This window comes from Labeo rohita, chromosome 19 (genome assembly GCF_022985175.1).
Source record: "Labeo rohita strain BAU-BD-2019 chromosome 19, IGBB_LRoh.1.0, whole genome shotgun sequence".
NCBI lineage: Eukaryota > Metazoa > Chordata > Actinopteri > Cypriniformes > Cyprinidae > Labeo > Labeo rohita.
The window spans coordinates 13074103-13101501 of NC_066887.1; the positions used below are offsets into that span (position 1 = coordinate 13074103).

At 34.8% G+C, this 27399-nt stretch overlaps 1 protein-coding gene across 1 annotated transcript; it reads left to right on the top strand.

Annotated features, from left to right (window-relative positions):
- The first annotated feature begins 2849 nt into the window (after window positions 1–2849).
- galnt12 (UDP-N-acetyl-alpha-D-galactosamine:polypeptide N-acetylgalactosaminyltransferase 12) lies at window positions 2850–27399 on the top strand. The gene is made up of 10 exons (XM_051136922.1): window positions 2850–3588; window positions 4955–5124; window positions 7988–8177; window positions 8369–8554; window positions 10841–10958; window positions 13330–13506; window positions 16375–16506; window positions 18477–18590; window positions 20372–20527; window positions 22902–27399. Exons 1-10 carry the CDS (start codon window positions 3230–3232, stop codon window positions 23037–23039), a joined length of 1740 nt encoding a protein of 579 aa, XP_050992879.1. The 5' UTR covers window positions 2850–3229; the 3' UTR covers window positions 23040–27399.

The window sequence follows — 27399 nt, forward strand, 5'->3', positions numbered from 1 at the left end:
AGTAATTATATGAATTTAACATTATTTCAATAAAACTTTCAATAATTTAATGAAAATGTGCTCAAATCAATTCAAAAGAGTGAGAAAAGTGATGTCTACAGTAATTAACAAATATACAGTACACAGTATGACTGAATCATGTGATAGTACATCTACACAACTAAAGTACACAACAAATATTGGCTTTACAGAACTATATTTATACAACAGTTCTTTCTGGTCCTCAAATCTGATTGGCTGAGAGGAGTGTGATATTCTAGTGATAGCACAACTCCAACTGCTTCACCATTTGTATCACTTGTGGTATTTCTCACACCGAGTGCTATGGTGGATACCTAAATCCACAATAATTTAAAAAATAATACTGTTTTTTCACAGAATGTAGTTTTAAGATTTTTTTTGGCTGAGAATGTACTTGTTTAGATTTCAAATATGCAGTTTGTTAAAGGATTAGTCCACTTTCAGAACAAAAAATTACAGATAATGTACTCATCCCCTTGTCATCCAAGATGTTCATGTCTTTCTTTCTCCAGTTGTAAAAAAAAATTATGTTTTCTGAGGAAAACATTTCAGGAATTTTCTCCATATAGTGGACTTCTGTGGTGCCCGCGGGTTTGAACTTCCAAAATGTAGTTTAAACACAGCTTCAAAGGGCTCTAATCGATCCCTGCCAAGAAAGAAGGGTCTTATCTAGCGAAACGATAATTTTTTTTTAAGAAAGTTTACATTTTATATACTTTTTAACCTCAAATGCTTGTCTTGTCTAGCTCTGCGATGCGGGGTGGGAAAATTTGCTGCTGGCTCTGATGCCTCTATAGTGGTTAAACATGTAGAATTTGTTTGGGATAAATCTAACGGGCAGTCTTTGGTCTCATTAATCTGTTATTTGTTGCAGAGCAAATATTTTGGCAGAGGGCAAAATCTCATCACGTTATGTAAATTTATTGCTGTATATCAGAACGCTGTCCTTTGTAGTTGACATGATTTGAGCTTGTTGCGGAAAAGTAATTTACACAAAAGAGGGTTTTTAAAGACACTCTGTTGTTGTTGTTTCTTACGTTTTCACACACTCGTGCTGTTGTATAAACACAATATCACACTCGTAGCTGTGTGATATGGCTGTATATTGGCACACTGTGAGTGTGTCAGTATTACATAAATTATACATGGTTTCACATATTAGGTAAAAATGTATGTGAACTTTCACAGGCTTTTATATCTTGGCATAATGGTGTTTATAAAGCGGACATGCACTAAATGGAATTGGATTAGTGCTCTGTCACAGTGTGTAACCCCTAAGACTCTCTGTGATTTGACCTGGATTTCTTTCTTTATGCCTCTTCCAGTTCTGCTGGCCTTATCTGACAAACAAGCCTGCTAATCTGATCACGCAAATCCCTCTCTACATCAATCCACAGCCCTGCTCAGTGCTTAGACCTGTAGGACGTGCCATTGTATGGCTGTGGCTCAAAACCAGTAAATGTTGGGATAAATGTATTTTAAAAAGAATCACGTGTTCACTGAAACCAATACTACTTATTAAAAATGAAAATATGTATGAACCTGTAAAAAAAAACTGTAAATCCCTGACATCAGGGATAACACATTTCATAACATATGTGACCCTGGACCACAAAACCAAAGGTATATTTGTAGCAATAGCCAAAAATACATCGTATGGGTCAAAACTATCAATTTTTCTTTTATGCCAAAAATCATTAGGATATTAAGTAAAGATCATGTTCCATGGAGATATTTTGTATATTTCCTATTATAAATATATCAAAACTTAATTTTTGATTAGTAATATGCATGGCTAAGAACTTAATTTGGACAACTTTAAAGGCGATTTTCTCAATATTTTTTTGCACCCTCAAAGAGTTGCATCTCTATCCTAACCATACATCAGTGGAAAGCTTATTTATTCAGATTTCAGATGATGTATAAAAAGATGTTGTAAAAAATTGACCCTTATGACTGGTTTTGTGGTCAAAGTTCACAAATATTACGATTGTAACCAAGGAAAAATGTGTTTTTCCAATGTTTCTTTTTCTTTTTAAAGTGAAAGCATTAAAACCCATCTAATTGAGGTTAGATATTACTATACATAATATCAAATAGAGTCAAAGAAACACATTGCTTCACTTTATTAGCTAGTTCAGGGCAGACTTTTCCATTGTATTGTCAAAAATGAGTCAAGCACAATTTCATCATTTTGATCTCAAATATTATCCACTTCTTCTCAAGTTTTTCACGGGATTATTCAAATAACTAATGCAATGGTCTTGTTTATGGATTGTGATACCAGTTTATTGGAGGTTGATGTAAAATGCATATCCTAGATTATACATAGGCCTATATGGATGTAGGCTATATGTTTTGTAACTCCTAAAAACAGAATTTTGACCATAATAGATGCATATTTTTACGCACTGTTGTGGTTCTGAGTCACAGTGCCTTAGAGGTGCAAACCTCTAAGGCACTGTGACTCAGGACTACAACAATTGTGCAAAAATATCCGCTGTTGTGTTCCTCTTTATTATGATTACAGTTAAATATTGCATCAGATCACAATTAATACTAAGTGATTGATCATCTTCAGCCTTTAAATGACAAATTTTGACAGACACGTAATTTCTTACACAATCTGAATTGCAGTAAATCCCATTTAAATGAACATTTATGACCAAATGTATTATAATACCGTTTATTATAATATACATAGTTTACCTCGTTTTGCACAAACCTGCTTACTTTGGGCGTCTGTAAATATGAATTTTGTTCACTTCCACGTAGTTTCATGTAGTTTCTGTAAATATACGGAAGCAGAAAGTGTTCGGCTTTGACTGAACTCCTCCCCTGATTGCAACCGACTATTGTAACCGATCAGCAAAGTGACGCGTTTTTTATGTGGAACGCGCCGTAAACGCGTTCGCATTAACGGATGTGCTTTCAACTCCTCCCCCGACTGCAACCGGCTCTGCTTGCCGTTTATGTCGATCACACCTCAACAGTTGGTTTCAGCCACAGATTAAATGGCCAACTTTCGGTTTGCTTGGATAGTTTCCCCTTCACTCTAGGCGACTTTAAAATGAAATCTGGCACTCTGAAAAAGAGATCTCTTACCTCTTACCTTGGCGAACTTTTTTTGAACTTCAACTTTTCTTGAGATTGAACTTTGGATGACAAAACAGTTTGAGAGAACCAGAGCGGACGAGAAGGACACATTATGGCAATATGTGGCAGAAGGAGTCGGCCCAAGTTCATCCTCTACATTCTCGGGGCTTTTGTGCTGGGATATTTATTATTTCACAGGAACACGAGGAGTGATGTCGGACTGGCGAGTCGAAGAGAACTTCCAGTCGACCAGCACAAAAATGTGGACGAGGAATTTCTGAAGAAACCTGTTTACGAGAAGCCTCCTCTGGACGTACATGCTCTGGGAGAGATGGGGAGAGCTGTTAAACTGGACCTGACTGAAGAAGAGAAGCGAGAGGAGGAGGAGAGCATAAAAAAACATCAGATAAACACTTATGTGAGCGATAGGATATCACTTCACCGCAGGCTTCCTGAAAGATGGAACCCACTGTAAGTGCTGTACATGAAGGTTTGTGAGATAACCAGCCTTAAAACATCATTCACTATTTGGTATAAGAGTAATATATGGGTTTATTTCAATAGCATCCGAATGTAGAACAGGATTCACATAGTAGTTTATTACTTTTATTTCCTCCCAATTTATTGCAAGCCATTGAAGTTGTAAATGCTTTTGTAAACAGTCCCTATCTTGGCTCAGTGTCTTATATGCGATTAGATACAGGGACCGTCTACAAAGTTACAAAGCAAAAGAAAAACGTTTAATGTAGTGCTGTCACATTACTCAGTTTACTCATATAATTTGTGTACATAAACAAGGATGTATTATTTTTAGTGCTGGTGTCAAATCACGATTAATCGCATTCAAAACAAACGTTTTTGTTTACATAATGTGCGTGCTGTGTATATTCATTATGTATTTATAAATACATGCACGTACATATTTAAGAAAAATGTTATGTTTATATATTAAATATATGTGTGTATATATATATATATGTGTGTGTGTGTATATAATATATATATTATATATAACATAATTTTCAAAACATGTACTGTACGTGTGTGTATTTATATACAGAATAAATATACACAGTACACATGTATATTATGTAAACAAAAACTTTTATTTTGGATGCGATTAATCATGATTAATCGTTTGACAGCGATAGTTTTAACTGGTTATCTTACAAAATGCTGAAATTTTAAAATATTATTAAAATTAAAATTATTAAATTTTATATCAGTCATCTAGTCAGACCTCTTTGTCGACACACTGATAAAAAAAAATAATTTAAAGTCAAACAGTAGACCGATGGCCCATCCCAAATTCGAATGGTGTGCTTAGTTATAGTTAAATGAACATTTGCAATTGGTTTTACTGTGATAGGTTGATGGTAAAATAACAAGTCAAATATTACTGAACTGTTACTGGTAATAAGTATAAGTTGATTTTGTTTACTATTTATAAAATTTTACTGGTTTTTAATGTGTTGTATTTATTGTTTGTTTATTTTATAACCATTAGGGTTGAACAGATGCATTTGTGATGTTTATTTTATTTAGGCCTATGTATTTTTAAGTTGCAATCAATATTTATTTTACGTGATATTTATTTTATTTTTTACTGTGCAGCACTTTGGTGCAGTTTTGCTTTATAAACATTTGAATTTGAATTTTGATGTATGTTTTGTAATGTGCTGTTGCTGTTTGTGTTCCTTATTGCAAAATTGCCCTTTGGCTGTTAAGATCAAAGACACTGTGCATCTTTACTTAGTATAATGACACTGTAATGCACATGAATGCAGTCTGACAATGTAGCAAGCAAGGCATTCTCTAACAAGATCTGTCTATTCAGATGTAGAAACCTGAAATATGACTACCTGAACCTGCCCACGACATCAGTAGTGATTGCCTTCTACAATGAAGCCTGGTCCACACTACTGCGGACAGTGCACAGCGTCCTGGAGACCTCGCCGGACGTGCTACTGACTGAAGTCATACTAGTGGATGACTACAGTGACCGAGGTATCAGTCTGAATGAAAACTTCTCATGCTATCTTTGAGCACACGCTCATCATATGTATTATCGTATTAAAGTATAGCTGATAGTAGAAGTAAATGGTATCTGTAATTGTATGACATCTGTTTATGTGGAGAAAATCAAAATAAAGTAAGAGGGAAAGATTGTATGTATTAAAACTAAATCAAATTAAGTTAAGCTTAGGGCATTTTTTATTTGGGACACCTAGGAGCCACCCACAACACTAACAACCACAATAGCACCTAGCTATATGACTACTGCAACCATAGCTACATTTGTTACCATAAAGTTTTGCATGTGCAAACACCAATCCCTTTGTACTGCAAATACTGTACTGCTGTATGTTTTCTTAGTGAAATGTTTGCTAATTACTAACCAAACAATAACAAACAGATGCAAAGAGTTTTTTTTTTACCATAACATAACTGTTAACATCAGGGAAAAACATTAGTAACAACGGACAAAATGTGCTTCTTATACTTGTGTGTGTAAATCAGACAGACACTGATTTAAAGGAATATACAGCTATAGGAAATAAATTAAGAGACCGCTTGAAAATTCAAAGTTTCTCTGGATTTACGATTTGTAGTTTTGTGTTTGTATAAAACACAGTTTTAGTTTTATTCTGTAAACTGCTGATGACATTTTTTCCAAATGTTAAATAAAAATGTTATTTAGAACATTTTTTGCAGGAAATGACAATTGGTCTAAACAACAAAAAAGATGGCATGTTTTCAGACATGTTTGTATTCATTTTTTGACAATACAATACCAATGTTTTAACATCAGAAGAGTTAAGAAATGAATATTTGGCGGAAAACCCTCGTTTTTCAATCACAACAAGTGAAAACAGAAGATATATATATAAGATATATATATATATATATATATATACCACTTAAAAATTGTCAGTTTCACTGGAATTGCAAAAAATAATGTTGTTTAGGGCTTTATTTTATTTTTTGCAGAAAAAGACAATTGATCAAAAAAACAGTGTTTTCATTTGTTGTGATTTAAATATATTGATTTCTTAACTCTTCTGAAGTTTGATTGTGATGTTGAAAAATTAATAAAACATGTCTAAAATCGTGGCATCTTTTTTGTAATTTTTCCCAGTTGTCTTTTTCTGAAAAAGAAGAAGATGAAGAAGAAAAAAAAATTCCCTACATGACAATATTTTATTTCAAATTTGGAAGAAATGTTATCAGTTAAAAAAACAAAACAAACAAATTTTTTTTTTTTTTTTTATATATATATATATATATATACACACACACACACACACAGGTTTGTTTTTGTGAATTGTGGGGACTTTCCATATACTTCTATAGATTTTATACTGACCAAACGATATTGTCTATCCCCTAACCCAACCCTAACCCTAAACCTAGCCCTCACAGAAAACATGTTTGCACTGTTACACTTTCAGATAAACATCATTTACTATTTTTATTTGGTCCCCACAGTGTAGCAAAAACAAGTACACACACACACACACACTGCCGCTCAAAAGTTTGGGATCAGACTTTTTTTAAAAATGTTTTTAATGTTTTTTTTTTAAGAAGTCTCTTATGCTCATCAAGGCTGCATTTATTTGATCAAAGATACAGAAAAAACAGTAATATTGCAAAATGGTATTACAATATAAAATAATGTTTTTTATTTTAATATGCTTTAAAATATAATTTATTCCTGAATTTTCATCAGCTGTTACTCCAGTCTTCAGTGTCACATGGTCCTTTAGAAATCATTCTAATGTGCTGATTTATTATCAATGTTGAAAACAGTTGTGCTGCTTAATATTTTTTTGAAACCTGTAATACTTTTTTCAGGATTCTTTAAACAAAAAAAGTTTAAAAAGAACAGCATTTATTTAAAATAGACAGGTTTTATAACTATATACACTACTGTTCAAAAGTTTGGGGTCAGTACATTTTTATTCTTACTTTTTTTTTGAAAGTAATTAATACTTTTATCCACCAAGCATGTGTTAAATTAACAAAAACTCATTTACATTGTTAGAAAAGATTTATATGAGGAATAAATGCTTTTCTTTTTAACTTGTTATTCATCAAAAAACCCTTGAGAAAAAGCATCTCAGGTTCCAAAAACATATTTGGCAACACAACTGTTTCCAACATTGACAATTCTAATAATAAATCAGCATATTAGAATGATTTCTGAAGGATCATGTGACACTTACGACTGGGGTAACAGCTGATGAAAATTCAGATTTGCACCACAGGAATAAATTCTATTTTAAAGTATATTAAAATAATAAACATTATTTTATGTTGTAATAACATTTTACAACATTACTGTTTTTTTCTGCATTTTTGATCAAATGTATGCAGCCTTGATGAGCCTAAGAGACTTTATAAAAAAACATTACAAGTCTTACTAATCCTAAACTTTTGAGCAGCAGTGTATATATAAAAATATATTTAAAATTTGTACTTTCTTTCAGGGTAATATTTATTTTTCCTCTATAACTTTAAACATTAACAAAGAAGAAATGCAGAAAAGATCTTGAGTAAAATGACATATGGATGTTGACAGAATAGTGTACATTTTTACTTATTTAACAATCATTAGCTAAGTTAGGTCCAGTCAAAGCACAAAAACACACACATGCCTGATCACAAAAATCATTTATACAGCCATTAAGGTTTGCAAACGGATTGTCATCAATGAAATACCACAGCATTAACATCATCTCAGCTCCACCCTGTGGTGAAACAGGAAGTTGTCTCTTAATACAAAAGCCAATTAGCATACTTTATTTCTGACTTAAGTTCTAGTTCCTTCTAGCTGTTACTGAGCACTTCTCATGAATTTGACCCACAGATCATTTAAAGGAGCCTCTAGAGAACTACATCGCTGATCTTAAAAAGGTGCGTCTCATCCGTGCAAGGAAGAGAGAGGGTTTGGTGCGAGCACGACTCCTGGGAGCTTCCATTGCCACAGGAGAAGTGCTGACCTACCTTGATTGCCACTGTGAGTGCCATGAAGGCTGGTTGGAGCCTTTACTCCAGAGGTGAGACTGATAAACCCCTCTCTACAAACCCTCAAACATGCTTTATTTTCATAAGTTTGTATATCACTTTTTTTGCATTACAAAATGTGCATGCTTTTTTCAGGTCAAGCTTAAACTACATGCCACATCACTGTTTGTTTTATGAGAATTAATATTTATCTCTACTTTTTTAAATTCTCTAAATCGTGCAGAATAAAGGATGAGCCTTCGGCTGTGGTGTGTCCGGTGATAGATGTTATTGACTGGAACACCTTCCAGTACCTCGGCAACCCTGGAGAACCTCAGATCGGAGGATTTGATTGGCGATTGGTGTTCACGTGGCACACTGTCCCAGAGCATGAACAGAAACGCAGAAGTTCTGCCACTGATGTCATCAGGTCTGTGCTTTCTGGTTGCACCAAATAGAAGACAATTTGTAATACTAAGGGAAGTGTTTAATTTTTGGTCCTGTTCCGGTTTAAAAACAACGCAGCATGACATAGACATGTTCCCTTTAAGATGCTGTTGACATGTCAATAGGTTTTGAGCATTGACTAAATCAGGAGAGCACATTCTACGCTAAAAGACTTTAAAAGCACCCAGCAGAGTGGATAATTTTACAGTTGAAGTTTTTTATGATTTATGTCCTCAATTTTCTGGACATGTTCTGGCTGAGAATTGCTTAAAATGTCAGATTTTTGGCTTTGTTTTGATCTATTGTTTTCATACACTACCAGTCAAAAGTTTTTGAACAGTAAGATTTTTAATGCTTTTTAAAGAAGTTTCTTCTGCTCACCAAGCTTGCATTTATTTGATCCAAAATTAAATTTTTACAATTTAACTCTTTCCTATTTGATTATATTTTAAAATGTAATTTATTCCTGTTATTTCAAACCTGAATTTTTAGCGTCATTACTTCAGTCTAATGATCCTTCAGAAATCATTCTAATATTCTGATCTGCTGCTCAAAAAATGTATTATTATTAATTATTGTTATTATTATTATTATTATTATTATTATTATGTTGAAAACAGCTGAGTAGAATTTTTCATTTTTTTTTATGAATAGAAAGTTCAGAAGAACAGCATAATTCTAAAATAGAAATATTTTGTGACATTATAAATGTCTTCATTATCACTTTTGATCGATTTAAAGCATCCTTGCTAAATAAAAGTATTAATTTCTTTAATTTCTTTTCCAAAAAGAAAAATTATACTGACTCCAAGCTTTTGAAAGGTATAGTTTGTAATGTTAAAAAAGCTTTTTATTTCAGATAAATGCTGATCTTTGGATCTTTCTATTCATCAAAGAAACCTGAAAAAAAAATATTTAGCTGTTTTAGGTATTGATAATGATAATAATAAAAAATGTTTCTTGAACAGCAAATCAGCATATTAGAATGATTTCTGAAGGATCGTGTGACACTGGAGACTGTAGTAATGATGGTGAAAATGTAGCTTTGACCACAGGAATAAATTACATTTCAAAATATATTCAAACAGAAAGCAGTTATTTTAATTTGTAAAATATTTCGACTTTTTACTGCTTTTGCTGTATTTTAGATCAAATAAATCCAGGATTGGTGAGCAGAAGAGAAGTAAAAAAAAAAAAAAACATTGAAAACCTTGTTCAGAAATGTTTGACTGGTAGTGTGTTTGGTAAAGGTAATGACTGACAAGTAAGTTGGCCAATAGCATGCAGGCAGTGTACATAATTGTCCAGTCATGGCGTGCAAGAAGATGGGATCTACAGAGAATGATAAAAGCAAAAATACACATACATATAATGTATAATGCCAAAACAAAGCCAAAAGCTGGACATTTTACGTCTAGAAATTCTGGCCAGGACGTGTCTGGGAAAAACAGACATTTTCCAACTCCCCTAGAGTTAAACAGTTGAGTTTTACCATTTTCGAATCCATTTAGCCGATCTCCGGGTCTGGAGATCTTTTAACATAGCTTAGCATAGATCATTGAATACGATTAGAGACCGTTAGCATCTCGCTCAAAAATGACCAAAGACGGATGAAAAATGAAAAGTTGCGATTTTCTAGGCCAGGAGTGTCAAACTCAGTTCCTGGAGGGCTGCAGCCCTGCGGAGTTTTGTTCCAACCTTGCGCCAACACACATACTATGCAGTTTTCAATTAAGCCTGAAGGAGTTGATTAGTTGGATCAGTGTGTTTAATTAGGGTTGCATCTAAACTCTGCAGGGCCCTCCATGACCGGAGTTTGACACCCCTGTTCTAGGTCGATATGGCTAGGAACTATACTCATTCTGGCGTAATAATCAAGAAACTTTGCTGCAGTACCATGGATGTAGCAGGCGGATTGATATTACACAGGCGTCAACTCTGCCAGCTGCAACTCTGCATCTACACAAACTTAGTGCCAGTCACTTTCAAGTGATGCATAATATCATTGCACCTGCTGCACCCATGGTACGGCAGCAAAGTTCCTTGGTTATTACGCCGGAATGAGAGTATAGTTCCTAGCCATATCAGCCTAGAAAATCACAACTTTTCATTTTCCGTCAGTCTTAGTACACAATGTAACTGCAGAAGAGTTAAGTTTTAAATAGGAAAAACAAACTCGAGGGCAGTTGGACAATAAGCCTATTTTCAAAAAAAGTGGGTTGTTTCTTTAATTTATACAGAAATATCTTCTTCTGTTGCTTTGATCCAGGTCTCCTACAATGGCTGGGGGCTTGTTTGCAGTCAATAAGAAGTACTTCCATTACCTGGGCACATATGACACAGGAATGGAGGTGTGGGGTGGAGAGAACCTAGAGTTCTCATTCAGAGTAAGTGCTGTTGAACTTTTCTGTAAAAATGTTCCTTTCATTTCTCTCCAAGTTTCCTGAGGGGAGAAAGCCTCTGGCAGATGGTTACAATCCTAGTTTGAAAACTGTGCGATGAGTCACACAAGGTTAGGAGGTCAGTCAGCGCCTGTATTTAAGTGTCTGCCAGCTAGAATGATGACTAATGCGAGCTCCGCCGTTTATGCAGTATTTACTTGCTCATAATTTCTCTGATTACTTGGCTTATCCCCTGAAGGTTTCTAGCACTGTTACATAGACAGCAATGGTTCACTTGTTTTTAAGTGGCCTGAGTGCCAGGAACTGCGTTTTAACCAGATTTCAGCAAGGAACGTCACCAAGACCAGACAGCTGCTCGGTCAATGCAATATGACAGACCTGCCTATTTATTCTCTGTATCCTTCTATGAACTCTGTGATTTTACGGCTGTGAAACTTAGCATTGGATAGTTCACCCAACAAATGAAATGTAATTATTCTCCTTCTTGCCATTCCACACCCGAAAGACCTTTGTTCATCTTTGGAACACAAATCCCTGTATAGACAGCAACATAACTACCACGTTCAAGGTCCAGAAAAGTAGTAAGAACATCATTAAAGTAGTCCATGTGACATCAGTGGTTCAACCGTAATTTTTTTGAAGATATGAGATTACTTTTTGTGCACAAAAAAAAAAATTAAATTAGTGACTTTATTCAACAATTTCTTCTGTTCCACGTTAGACTCTGACGCATTCAAGGTATCAATTAAATAAGTTACTATTTAATATGTAAATTGAAATAATAAGCACAATAACCAAATTTTATATTTTTCTGTTTCAAATGTTAAAAACTGGTTGAATTAATCAAGATGTTTCATTGAAACCTGAAAACAAGAAATTGAAACTGCATATAGTGAAAAATCTTTTTATCTAGAGAGTTTTTTTTTTCTTAGCACTGACCATTAGCTTGCTTACTGAGGATATTATGGTAATTTTGTCTATAAAGCTGCTTTGGAGCAATATTTACTCTCATTATTTCAGTGCTATACAAATACATATTAAGCTTCTCTTCAGCTTTATGTCTAATTGTAATAATTAGAACTGACCTGAATAAGATATTTCACATAAAGACGTTTACATATAGTCCAAAAGAGAAAATAATAGTTGAATTTATAAAAATTACCCTGTTCAAAAGTTTACATCCCCTTGATTCTTAATACTGTGTTGTTACCTGAATGATCCACAGCTGTGTTTTTTTTTTTTTTGTTTGTTTAGTGATAGTTATTCATGAGACCTGTGTTTGTCCTGAACAGTTAAACTGCCTGATGTTCTTCAGATAAATCCTTCAGGTTCCACAAATTCAGCATTTTTATGTATGCTCTAGAAGGAAAAATTATGCATCAAGAGGTTGCAAACTTTTGAACAGAACGAAGATGGTTTCATTTTTCTTATTTTGCTTAAATATCATATTTCTTTTATTTAGTACTGCCCTTCAGCAGCTACAGAAGATACTTATGTGTTTCCCAGACAAAATAAGTCAAATTTACCCTGATCTTCAAATTCAAAACTTTTTACCCACTAGCTCTTAATGCACTGTGTTTTCTTCTGAAGCATCAGTGAGCGTTTGAACCTTCTGTAATAGTTGCATATGAATCTCTCAGTTGTTCTCAGTGTGAAAAGATGGATCACAAAATCATACAGTCATTGCTGGAATAGGTTCAAACACACAAACATGCTGAAAACCCAAATAATTTGTGGGACCTGAAGGATTTTCCTGAAGAACAGCAGGCAGTTTAACTGTTCAGGACAAACAAGGGACTAATGAACAACTATCGCTAAACACAAAAAAAAAAGCACAGCTGTGGATCATTCAGATAACAACACAGTATTAAGAATCAAGCGTATGTAAACTTTTGAAATGGGTAATTTTTATAAATTCAACTATTGTTTTCTCTTTATGTAAAATATCTTATTCAGGTCAGTACTACATAAAAATTATCATGCATTTTGTATGATCCCTCTTATTTTGGTAAAATAATTAACATTTTGCAGATTCTGCAAGGTGTATGTAAACTTTTGACTTCAACTGTATTTTACGAATAATTGGCTTTAGCTTTAGTTTAGAGACAATACAAAAGCTATTTATGTAACGGTTTAATTTCAATTATAATATCACAGAATATTTTTTTTCACACAGTAATAGGTCTGTGCAAGACAATATACACCTAGGAAACTTTAATATTCGGGGGGTCCGAATTAAAATGTTCAAAAACCTTAGAAGGCGCCATTTGAATTCCAGATGTGCCCATGATGCCTAAAATGCTGCCTATGTATTATTGCGGATTACTAATCTATTTCCTGTCTTGGTGCTTTTCAGATCTGGCAGTGTGGAGGGAGTCTGGAAATCCATCCTTGCTCTCACGTGGGTCACATCTTTCCGAAGAAAGCACCATACTCGAGAAACAAGGCATTGGCCAACAGCGTGCGGGCGGCAGAAGTCTGGATGGACGAATACAAAGAAGTGTATTACCATCGCAGCCCTCATGCTCGTCTGGTACGCCTACTTGTGCGGTCTGTTGCATAACTCTTGCTTTGCTTGCATGTCTGCTTGTTTTCAGAGAATACGTTTATCATGCTGTCTATCTTTGAGAGAAGTCTAGATCGACTCACATAGCTCTTGTGAAAGATGCAAATTTTCTTTGCACAAATCTAGATATTTCCTCACCCACTTTGACAGAATCTGTTGATAAGATCTAAAACTCGTTAGGTGACATTGGTGTGAAATTACTACAGTGAGAAGTGGAACCTCTTGCAGCCATGTTTGTCATTTAGTCGCCCTTGTGGCGGCTCCCCACCAAGCCCTGTAGTTAAAGAGAGAGGTGCTCTTGATGACAGATCGGGTAACCCTTTTCTCTCTGAACCTTGGAGATGTTGCCAGGTTGGCACCGCCAACTCGAAATCTATCTGATGTGATGCCAGCAGATAAGGCTCTCTCTCTCTTTGGGTATAAACCACAGGCAAACATTGGCCTTGCCAATGTGGATCAGGTTTGACAACCTTCATACTCTGCTTCCACGCAAATTCGTAAGAGGATCGCTCTCTCTTTCACCCTCTGAGTCTCACGGCATATTTTATTCATGGTCAAAATCTCTGTCGATTGTGCCACAGAGTCCTAAAGATCAACAAAACGGGGCTCTGTGATGGATCTCGATGATCAGAAAGCTTAATTTGACAGCCGCTTGATTGAGCGTGTAGCTGGACGGTATGTGCCGCCACAGGACTTTGTCGAGACTGAAGCCTGATCACAGACGGATCATCAACGGGTGTGATGTTGTGCCACCCGGCTGGCACTCACAGCGGGGCCGTACGTTATTGATGATTCGCTATCAAGTTGGTTAATTAGAAGTGCACTTCTTGTGATTTCATCAGCTTTACCTCCAACAGATGTTTCTCATAAGAGAGAATATCTCTGGTACTGTGTAAACCATCACTCGCCAGTCATTCTCGTCTGATGGGCGAGATACGACAGCCACATACACAGGAACTCGGCCTTTATCAGTCTTGTTTGTTAAGATGGGTTTGCAACATTATTTTGCGACAGGATGTTGCAGTTGTGGTGCACCACTGCAGGGTAATTGCAAGAGAGCTTAAAAAAACAAGATGACAAAATCAGATGTCTGGTTTTATGCGATCATTTTGTGAAAACAGTTGATGTAGTATAAAGAGAGAGTATTGTAAACGATCTGTTCATGTGGTATTTACTAAGACAAGAATTACCATTGCTTATTCCTGATGGATTTCCACAGGAAATTCACATTCTTTCCTGTTCACATTGGGAGTGACTATATGTCTGTCATATCAGACACAAAAATAAATGAATGCAGATGACTGAAGCAGCCAACTGTGTCTATGTAAAGTTAAATTTTAACTGTTAAAGGAAACAGTGGCCAAAGTTTCTCAGAAATTAATTTCTGCGCAGACCACACCTATATCATAGACCAGTGTGAAAATCAAACACTGTATGTGCTGCTGTCGCTGCACAATTCACATGTTTGTGATGCAGAAGCTGCTGTTAGTGTCTGTGGAAGTGTTGTTGTCTTTACAAACCTCTTAACCTCTTAGATAATTAAAAAAATTGCAGTTTATGAAAACAGATATTCTCTTTAAGAAATGTGCAAATAAGCTATTTGTGCATACGTGATAAATGTCGCAAAAAGTCAGTGACTTCGCTTATAAAACAGCATTTTTTTTTCGTGGTAACTCTAAAAATAGTTCAATCCAGTAGTATTGTTTAAAGTAAAACGTTGAAGGTTAGCAGCTGTTGATTCATTAAATGATAAGCCGTTTCCTCTAAAAAGCTGTTTATTCAGCATAGTAAAGCCTTTCCTCCATTGACATCCTTTAAAAAAAAAAAAGGCCTCTGGTTTCCTTTTTCAAGTACTGCCAGTCCGGAAGCATTAGCTTTAGCCGCTATGCTTTTTCAGTTAATAGTTGCAGGCTTGCCATCTAGTGACTTTGGCCTTTACAGCTCATACCTCAGATGCTCTGGTTTTGATTATGTCTATCATGCTGAAATCATGCGGTTTAAACCACATTAGCTTAAACTTCTGATAAAGACTGACTCTCTTTCATGTCTTATTGCGCTTAAACTGTCAAATACACACAAGTTTGTGTTAAAAGTCACCTGAGTTACAAAAACAGTTGGTAATGTCTGTGACGGTAAGCATCTGGAAAGAAATCGCATGTTTATATTAGATCTATGTGGCAGTAGAGTAATATATAGTAAAAATATCTTGTCTTCTCTGAGGCTGGGACTCTAAATAGTGTTCTGTGCTCGTCTGTGCAGACAAAGTCAGAACAGTTAACATGCTTAGCTCAAACTTTTGCCATGACGTTTGAACTGGTACACTGTTGTCGCTTGTGAAAACACAATGGCGGTGAAAACGTGCAGATTAAGGGGCGTTAATATTATAATAAGATCCATTTTCTACATTACAGGGGGAGTGAAATCTGAGAAGCTCATTTTTTCACATGCTTGCAGAGAAAGGTTTACCAAAGCAAAGTTACTGGGTTGTTCTTTTTCACGTTTTTTGGGTTGGTAGATGCACCAGGGACCCATTTACACCACTTAAACATGGAAAAAGTCATATTTTCATTATATGTCACCTTTATGGTTGGTTTATTTAGTTATACCTGGTGTTTTATCTTAATTTAGAGTTTTTTTTAATAATATGATGTATACTGTATGTATAATATTAATGGATATTGTCGTATCTCTGTACCTTATTCTGTTTTCTAACAATTATTAGCTTATTATATCTTATTTTATCAGTGCACATGAAGTATTTGTGAGGTTACATTAAAAAAATGAATGTAGTGAAATATCTCTAAAAGTACCCATAATTTTTAACTCTTGTTTCAGGAGGCATATGGTGATGTGACAGATAGACGGAAACTCCGAATGCGTCTTGACTGTAAAGATTTTAAATGGTTTTTGGAGAACATCTACCCTGACATTCAAGTCCCAGAGGACAGGCCTGGAATGTTTGGCATGGTAAGAAGAGACAAGCTTCTTATGTTTACACACACAGCTTTGTAGCAGCAGAAATCAAGAAGTAAATATGCTACTTTCACAGCAGCTGGCAGGTTGGTTTGGTTCAGAATTTACACGGCAAGCCTAGTGTGGCATGATAAAATGAGGTCAGTTGCTCTGTAATCAACAAACCACAAATGAGTGGCACAGTGTAGACAAACTCTGTGGCTGTTTTATTTAAAAGTTGAAATACACTCAACATTTTAAGGTCTTTAGAAATTCAGAACAAATATTATGGAAAGGAAATACTTACAAAAAAGAAATATTAAAGAAGTCCACTTCCAGAACAACAATTTACAAATAATATACTCACCCCCTTGTCATCCAAGATGTTCATGTCTTTCTGTCTTCAGTCGTAAAGAAATCATGGTTTTTGAGGAAAACATTTCAGGATTTTTCTTTATATATATGTCCATATACTTCATTGGTGCCCTGATTTTGAACTTCCAAAATGCAGTTTAAATGCAGCTTCAAAGGGCTCTAAACGATCCCAGCCGAGGAAGAAGGGTCTTATCTAGCGAAACGGTCATTTTCTTCAAAAAATAAAAATCCTATTAGGTTCTGTGCTGGAATTAGTTCACCTGTTTCGAGTCTTGGGGTTTTTCGAGTCGTTCGTTCATCTTATGGGGCTGTCACATGATGAACGAACGACTCGAACCTGAAAACTTGTCAGATAAGAGGTGAGGTGAGCTAATCATAGACTAAAGACCCAGGTAAACAATTAATTAATCTTTTCTGTTTCTTATAGCATTATAGTTTTGTCTTGTTTGTAGTGTGATCAACGTTTGTGTAAGCAGTAGATGTGTTAGGGAAGTAACGTAATATTTTAATTATATTTTGCTAAAAAATGAACGAATGAATGACTCGAAAAAAGATCTGTTCATTTTGCTGAACGAGACTCAAAGGTCTGAGTCGGTAAAATGATCTGAACTTCCCATCACTACTACGAATCACGTGTAAGTTTATTGTCTGCGTACTGAGTATGGCAAAAGTTTCTCCTACAACTTGAGAGGAGGACATCGTTGTACCTTTTTGTACGTTCCGCGTGACCTTTCGACGTGATTCAATAGTACGTAGCATCATGAACGCGCATCACAGAGCCTGTTCTACATGAGCTTTTGTGCTTAAAAAGTATACAATTTTTATTTTCTGAAAAAAATGACATTGTTTTGAGCCCTTTGAATCTGCATTTAAACTACATTTTGGAAGTTCAAAATCAGGGCACCAATGAAGTCCATTATATGGAGAAAAATCCTGAAATGTTTTCCTCAAAAACCATAATTTCTTCACAACTGAAGACAGAAAGACATGAACATCTTGGATGACAAGTGGAGTTCTCTTTAATTTCTATATAATTTTCTTATAAAAGTTTCATTCATATTATTCCGATAATGTTACTTCTGATTAAAAATGTTTTATTAAAGGGTTAGTTCATTCCAAAATGAAAATTCTGCCATTATTACCTCAACCTCATGTCGTTTTAAAACCACAGGAAATGTATTCATCTTCATAACATAAATTAAGATATTTTTAATGAAATCTGAGAGATTTCTGTCCCTCTATTGAAAGTGTGTTCACCCAAAACTCTGACATTTGAATCGGTTTAATCAAAGTCTTCTATAAAGGCACAAATTCTTCATATGATGAACATATGTAATATAACAGATTTAATAGATTGCATTTATTCACATATGAACATCAAAGAGAGTTTTGGGTGAACAGGCTTTAAGTGGAAGGACAGAAATTTCTCATATTTGAAAATGTCTTTAGAGCACAAATGAAGATGAACAAATTTCTTATGAGTTTGGAACAACATGAGGGTGAGTAATGATGACAGTTTTCATTTTGATCTGAACTATCTCTTAAAATAAGAAAAATAAGACATTTGGACCCCATTGTTCAAATATTCTTTTCTCTCTTCTCAATTGTAGCTGAAGAGTAAAGGAATGGCCAACTACTGCTTCGACTACAACCCACCTGATGATCATAATCTGGTTGGTCACCGGGTCATTCTTTACCCTTGTCATGGCATGGGACAAAACCAGGTAACTTTTATTTTCTCTCAACTGTAATGACAGACAGCCACACTGCTCCAGTTAGTGTTCACTGCCGCACAATACACAGAGACTTTAACATGTCCTCGGGAATATACATCAAAGTGTGTCTCACACTTCTGATGTATTATTAAGACAGCATCCTAATACGGCGCAGTAAATAGTGTGTTGTGTACTCCACAGCACGGTTGTTTTTAAAGCAACTCTGGTCGCTTGGCACAGCAGCGTGACTTTATTTGTCTCCTCCCTCTCTGTGGGGAAGCAGATGAGCCCTGGAGACTCATCAGTGCACAATATCAGCCATATGTACAGCACAACAACACTCTTCTAATGGATTCTCTCTGTGAATACAAGAGAAATGTTCTTGTGTTTCTTTCTGGTTTGGTACATTTTTGTCAATCCTGTTTGAGACTTTCAAAAAACGATCCCTATGATACCATAGAAATCACAAGTGTCAGTATAACAGAAAACCAAGAAAGAAATGATCATTTTTGAGGAAAACATTTCAGGAATTATCTCCATATAGTGGACTTCAATGGTGCCCGCGAGTATGAATGTTCAAAATGCAGTTTCAATGCAGCTTCAAAGGGCTCTAAATGAGGAATAAGGGTCTTATCTAGTGAAACGATCAGTCACTTTATATACTTTTTAACCTCATATTGTCTAGCCCTGTGATGTGCATGCGTACTCTGTGTAATCCGGGTCAATACAGTTAGGGTAGGTCAGAAAACTCCCATCTCATTTTCTCTTCCAACTTAAAAATTGTCCTACATCGGTGTTTTACTTTATTTTTATAAGGGTCTTTTGACCTTCTTTGCATTATTACTTTGTAAGCACTGGGTCGGAACTTCTGCAGCAATGTAGGACAATTTTAAAGTTGAAGGAGAAAATGAGATGTTGTTGCTTTAAGAGCTGCCTGGATCCAGTGTACTGTTACACATGTTTTCTTTCTTTCTTTAATTTTTTTGTTTTTTTGGTCTAAAATCTCTACCAGTCATGTCTACTGGTATATTGACCACCCCATATATGATTTATGACATACAATTTTCTGTAATTTTACAGAATTAAATGCCAACAACTAATATCACAGAATTCATCAAATCCATTATTAATATGCTTTGTGTTGTTGTTCTTTTGCCAAAAATCATGTTACTTGTTGAAGGATAATGTGTTTGAGACCCTAGATTTTACAAAAGACTAACAGAATGTTGGCAGAAAAAGGAAAAACAATGAATTTATTAGCAGTTATAGCCATATTGCGTATTAAATGTGTTGTCTTTTGACTGTAGTGACATTATTTGCAGTTCACTTTTTTTGTGATTAATAAAAAGAACAAAAATCTCAAATTGTGTAAATTCATATTTTAAACATTATATGAAGAGCAAGTAAATTTCCCTATAGTAAGACTACTGTAATATTTAAAGGGATAGTTCACCCAGAAATGAAAATTCTGTCATTAGGTACTCACCCTAATGGCGTTCCAAACCTTCGTTCATCTTTAGATCACAAATTAAGATATTTTTGATGAAATCTGAGAGCTTTCTGACCCTGCATAGACAGCAACGCAATTATGCCAGAAAGCTCTTATTTAATCAGGATTTAATAAAAAATACCTTAATTTGTGTTCAGAAGATGAACGAAGGTCTTACATGTTTGGAACGACATGAAGGTGAAAAATTAATGACAGAATTTTCATTTTTGGATGAACTGTCCCTTAAATATGATGTGTTGAGCTTCTTGTTTATATATCTTCCTTTCTCTTTTTGCGATAGTTTTTTGAGTACTCTACACTCCAAGAGATACGTTACAACACCAGGGAGCCTGCAGGCTGCATTGTGGCTGATCCTGTCTCCACATTCCTTACCATGCAACACTGCAGTAAACCCAGGCAACCTGTGCCTGACGAACAGAAGTTTCTACTCAGAGAGGTGAGATCATTGAGTATGTCAGTACAAACTGATTGTATGCAAATAGAATTTTATTCAAATTAATTGCATTAATTAATCTTGAACATATACACTACTGTTCAAACATTTGGGGTTCATAAGATTTTTCTTGAAAGAAATTAATGGTTATATTCAGCAATGACACATTAAATTGATCAAAAGTAACAGTAAAAGCAATTTATGTTACCAAAATGATTTCTGTTTGAAATAAATGCAGTTCTTTTTGAACTTCCTATTCATTACAGAATCCTAAAATATGCACAAAAATATTTCAAAAACACAAATGTTTTCAATATTGATAATGATAAGAAATGTTTCTAGAGCAGCAAAAAAAAAGCATATTAGAATGATTTCCGAAGACACTGAAGACTGGAGTAATGATGCTAAAAATTCAGCTTGCTATCACAGGAATAAATTACATTTTAAATTATATTAAAATATAAAATGGTTATTTTAAATTGTAATAATGTTTCACAATATTACAGTTTTTGCTGTATTATTAATCTAATAAATGCAGCTATATCTGCAGCATAAGAGACAAAAACTTTTTTTTTTTTTTTAATTACTGACCCCAGACCTTTGAACAGTATGTGCTAAGAAATGCCTGAACATTAAGATCATTTTGAATATATTTTTGTGGCATTTGATTAACTCATTATTTATATTCATATAATTAAACAAATGGCTATCACTGGCCTATAATCATCAAAAATTCACATATAGTCCCCTTTTATATTAAGTGGCCTTAACTACTGTGTTCTTACATTTAAATTAATCATTTGATACAGTGCACTTATTGTGTACATGTTTTTACGTTGTACTTATTTTAAAAACACCTGCATGTAATTACAAAATAAATTAATTTATGTAATTACATTAATAATTACACTGTTGACCCATCCCTTACACCTTAAAGGCACAATACGTAAGTTTCCGTCACTAGAGGGCGCATATTCAAAACAAACAAAAAACAAAGGCGTAGTTTGATGACGCCATTATTGAGTGAGGAATCATGGGAGTTGTTGTCTTCACCCTCATAGTCAATGCAATCCGACGGGACTTGAGCAGAAATCATGTTCCTTGATGAGCTGATGTATTAAAGCCTTATTAAGGTCACTGTAGTATGACGGGGCGCGGCAAGCGGTGAAATCGTTGCGCGGCTGCCGCCTTCTCTTGTAGTGGAAGCGTTTTGTGCCAAGAGGCGGTGTTCATGACGTGGTCTCAGGGTGGATGTTGTCATAGTTACAATTGTCAAAGTCACATTTGTATTTACTAAAAACTAAATAAAACGTAACGTAAATTTTTGTATCATCCTGTCATTAATTATTGTCATTATTATATTTTTCTTTTGGAACAAGTGGAGTTGTTTTTGAAGAATTGCTTTTGAAGAGCATAAAAAAGCATTCTTCTTCTTCTCCATTTCAGCTGTCCGTTATAAGTTTAGTTAGATGTTCTATGATTGGTTGTTAATAATCTGTCAATATAAATACATATTTCAGTCAACAAAACCATAAAATTAGTTTTTTTATTAGTAAATTTACACTTATGAATGTGAAACTTGGTCAATAGAATAGTAAGATCAAAAGTTTTCTATAAAATAAAACCTGAAAAATCTACAGTGTATGACGTCATTGGCAGGCGACGCAATGACACGCTCCTTTACACTAGTTAAAATTGCTTGCTTCTCTGGATGTAAACATTCTTCGAAACATTTGGGATAATGTAAGGACACAAGTCAGCAAAATATATAACACTGTTCTAGTGGTTTTCAGATATTTTAATAAAAAAATCTTACTTATTGTGCCTTTAACCCACCCTTAAACCTACCCATGCCGCCAAACCTGTCCCTAACCTTCCCTGTATCTCACCTCAATTGCAGCAAAAGTGTTTTGCAATACAGTATGAACATAATAAGTACATGCTTATTTTACTTAGTACATAGTAGTTAAGGCCACCTAATATAAAGTGGGACCATTTGTTAGGTCAAGAATTGTACACACTAACATGCACGCTTTGAAGCACACCAAGTGTTCTTGGAAGCAAACGACATTCCAAGAAAATGTCACATTAAAGCGTTACTTGAGAAAGTCACGCAGAACGGTAAGAGGTTTCAGTGTGGCTTGCAGTGAAATTTCAGAAGCGAGCCTTAGTGTGAACTCTTTGCCAGTACAGCGAGCACCTGAAGAGCAGCGTGACGTCAGTGAGATTCTGTGGGGTATTCGAGTAGGGAGGAGATTCTGGGAGCAAATGAAACGCTAGGGTTGATTGAGCTGCCTGTTCTAGTATTTGAACAAACCCTTGACCTTAAGTATTAAACTTGGATGTGTAACATTTCTCATAATCATTGCATTGGCAGGACGGCTCGCTTTACCATGTTCAGACACAGAAGTGTGTTGAGGCAATAGCCCGGACCGACACTGGGAACCCTGGCCCCGCTCTCCGGCCCTGCTCCGACTCAGCCTCCCAGAAGTGGTTCTTTGAAGAGAGAACATAGCAAAGGTTCTCTCTACACTCCTCACCTGCACTACAGTTCAAAGGGCATTTCATATCAGCTGCTCTGACTTGACACCAGCTTATTGCGCATTCCAGATCCTCCGCTTAGGATTGATAGTGCCTTCCTGTTACACGACGTGCACAGTACAGACTCTGTCTGTTTAATGACTTAACATGGTAGATTTGAACATTTTTGGATAGTGTATTAAAATTCATCACTCGTAATAGAGTTGTTCAGTTTGTAATCCTAAAACCCTAAAAAAATTGCCATTTTTGTGCCATTAGTGTTCTCTACGATTTTGAACGAGTTTTGGATTTTTGAGTAAAAAAAGCTATGTGTGCTACAACATACACTACTGTTAAAGAAATTATTAGTTTGATATAGCAAGGATGCTTTAAATTGTCCTTTAGTGATGGTTAAGATATTTATGATGTTTTAAAAAAATCTTGAAGAAAATGTTTCAAACATGTTTAGAATATTAGAATGATTTCTGAAGCATCATGTGACTGGAGTAATGATGCTGAAAATTCATCTTTGCTTCACAAGAATAAATTACATTTTAAAATATATTCAAATAGAAAACAGTTATTTTAAATTGTAGTATTATTTCACAATTTTACTGTTTTTATGCTGCGCATAAGTTCTTACTAGGTACAGATGTTTTAACAGTAGTGTATGTTGTATAATAAAAATGTGAACGTCTTGAAAATCATAAATCCAAAACTGCCATTCCAAAAGCCCGCAGGAAGTGGACCAGTGGTGAATTAGTCTTCCAGTAAGACGTCTTTACTAAACACCTCCATTCCTCTGCAAGATATAAACACTGTATTTAAGCGCTCATCATAACCTCTGGGTCTCTCTGTGGCAATTGACAATCATTACCATTTCACAAGATGGTAATTTGAGTTATTTTAATCAGTCAGTGCTACCAGCTCCATCTGCTGGTGTCTCATCCGCCCCTGCTATTCTACAAAGTACCTTCTATTTATTCAAATTCTTGATATATTTAACAATTTTTTTTTTCTAGTGACTAGCAATTCCTCCTCTGTATTCTGGTACCTGATGTAAGTCAGGTCTCGCTTGCACTTGGAGCCTCTTGGCAGTCTGGTTGTGTGTGTATTTTTGGCTGAGTATTGAGGTTAGGCTCAGATAAGCAGCAGTGCTGGCAATGGCGCTGCTGCCCTTCTTTTTCCAACCACTAGATGGTGCCAAATTCTCCGTTTTACTCCATGTCATACTGTATCCTCCATGTTGTAACATCAGCTCGTATTCACATGTGTGTAATTTCAGTAGCCCACGATGCAGTGATTGAGATGAAGGGTTACACTTTTAATACACAATTACAGTTATAAATGTACAGTGATTATTACTTGTGTCTGAAAGGGTATGGCAGCCTACCTCTAGTCATTTACCTGCTGTAGAGAACAGATGTCGGTCATTTGAAGGGGATGAAATGGAGATTGATGTCACAGCAAGTACTAGATTGTAGTGGCCAAATTGCTGTGATTTTTGCTTCAAAGTTGAAGAGAAACAGTGCTGGTTAGTTACTTTAGAGTATGTGGATAAAACCTTGTTGAATTCTGACCAACTGTGGGTCCGTTTTCTATGCTGAATGATGAATTTATTTGATTAACCTAGCTTTCTCGGTTATTTATTACTTCAGTAATGGCTGGTGTCCTTAAAAATGCTGGAATGTCGAAAATAGGAAGTCGATTTTTAGTCATAAATGAACTTTCTGACAACATTTACTCACTCTCATGTTGTTTCAAAACTGTATGATTTTTTCAGTGAAACACAAAAGATATTTGAAGAATGTTTATGCTGCTATTTTCCAAAAAGACACATTCAAAATATAAAGGTAGTCCATAAAAGTCATGAGCTATATTCTATATGGGCCATTCTACATAATTAGTGCAAACTGCTGTCCCACAGCCAACAATAAAACAATTAAAAAGCATTTAAATATTCAAATCTTAAATGTTTACTAAGATCCTTCTATTATCTATTGAAACCCACAATAATATTTAAATTATTAGTAAGCTTAATATATATAAAATCATCATTTGTAGGGTACTTTCAATTGGGAGGTGGCTGTCCCGAACCCTAACCCCTGCCATTCAACTTATGAAAATATTGAAATAAATCCAAAAATGTATGATCAGGAAATATTCCTGTGTTCCCATCTCTCATAGCTACAAGGTGTGACTAGATCCCATCATTTTGAGGTAAATGTGTTCAAAAGTCTGAAAAATCTGTGATTAAATTTAAGGAACGTCACTACCGAACACCTTTTTTGGGAGTTATTCCATAACATTTAGTTTTTATATGTGTACCACAGTTCAGAACTGTGCTAGTTAACCATGTGCTGATTAGCATCTTTGAGCTAGAAGCAAAATTATCTAAGATTGTCACAACCGAAACATTTGGTGGAGTTTCAGTATTGACATCTTTGCTTTTATGTGGTGTTATTCCATAAAATTGTCACTACCGAAACAGTCACAAGCGAAACTATGTCATAATTGTTTCGGTAGTCACAAAAGGGAACACATAATCCTCATATTTAGGGGAAAAAATTCAATTGTTGTACAGTTATGCTAATTTTTTTTTTCTTTTTTGTATTTTAGTATGTTTTAGTATGAGAATTTATTTGATATGGTCGCTACTAAAGCATTACTGTCACTATCAAAAACGTGCAGTCACTATTGAAACATGGGATGTTTTGTCAAAAATAAAGTATACTGAATTATCAACTAAGATGTTATGATAGTTTATGGTTCAATGTATATCCAAAGTAATAAATCCTTAACTTTGAAATCCATATGATCAACTTTTTGCCTTTTACAAAAGAAAATTGAATTCAAAATACAACAAATCTCTTAAATTACACTTGAAATATTATTAAAAATGTAGTTGTTATTGATTTACCTCTGGGCAATAAAACCCTTCTAATTAAATTCATATATTACTATGTTTCAGTACTGACAAATCTAGGAAGAGGGCAAATATTCCAAAACGTTCTGAAAATACAATATGAGAATTAACTGCACAATTACTAGAAATGTGTACCTTGGAAATTATACAGTATTATACGTTTCCAACTCTGACTTTGGACCAGTTCTGTCGAATGACTCATATAGCCATATAGAAATATAGTTCTAAAACTGTCTTTTACTTTCAATCTATAAAAAAAGCAGCTATGACATACTTCTGTAAATATCTCTTAATGTTAAATATCTCTAAAAATGTTTTTGAAAGACTTTAAGGTGAGTAAATAAAGACATTTTTTATTTTAAGACATTTAAAATGTTTTAAGTGCCTTACACAGTGTTCATAGGACATTTTTTTCCTAAAACATAGGTGAGAGGGAAATTTAATAAACATATGTATATTTTTTTGTATTAATCTATAAGGTGGCGGGCCAGCTAAACATTGTCATGGGGAGAATTGGTTTACTGATGTGATTCTCTGAGAGCATGTGACGTGAGCTCAATACTGGACAGATGTTTTCAGGGCCTCCATAGATAAGAAAGTGATTGAAATATTGATAATATTATGAGAACCCATTATGTTTGCACCGGTAGGGCTTTTCCTGTCTGTCAAAGCCACAGAAATGACAATGGGTTTCTTGAAGAAGTCAAAAAAAGGATATTTTGTATGGATGGCCTTAAGTCCTATTTAGACCACTATGTCTATATGATAATTTTATCCTAAGGACGATAGAAGCATAAAACACAAAGACCAATAAATGCGGTTTAAACATGCCCAGTACTGATGCGTAAGACCAACCTAGAAAAAAATGAATGGCCAAACGAGTTGTGTGGTTGGTTACAGCAGCAGCGAGTATGCACTTTTCTTGGAATAATGAATGATTTTTAATTTAATTTTATTTTGTGTTTAATTTTGCTAATGGTAGAATGTTGAAAACATGCATGTTTTGAAACGGTGTCAATGCTGGAAGAAAATTCAGGTAACTTAATATTATGTAAGTGACCTTAACATCAGAAATGAAGTTTTTTTTTTTTGAATAATAATGTCTTTTTATCTAACTTAAAGGTGCACTTAGTATTTTTATTCTTTGTTATGCTATATCATATGTTATTTGCAATCATCAGCTATTAATTTATTAAAACGCAAGGTTTTGAAAGAAGGTTAGTGGTATTTAACATGAGCCAACCCACTCCATGTAAAATAAAACTGCTTTTATTATTATTCTCTTTAACTTCTGTGCGAAACTTTTTAATTGGGAGAAAATGTATTGAGTGCACCTTTTAATTGTGATTCTACATCTAAAGAATGGAAGTTGCTTTAACTTAATTGATTTTATGTTTGACTTTTTACACATTAAAGCCATTGAATAACA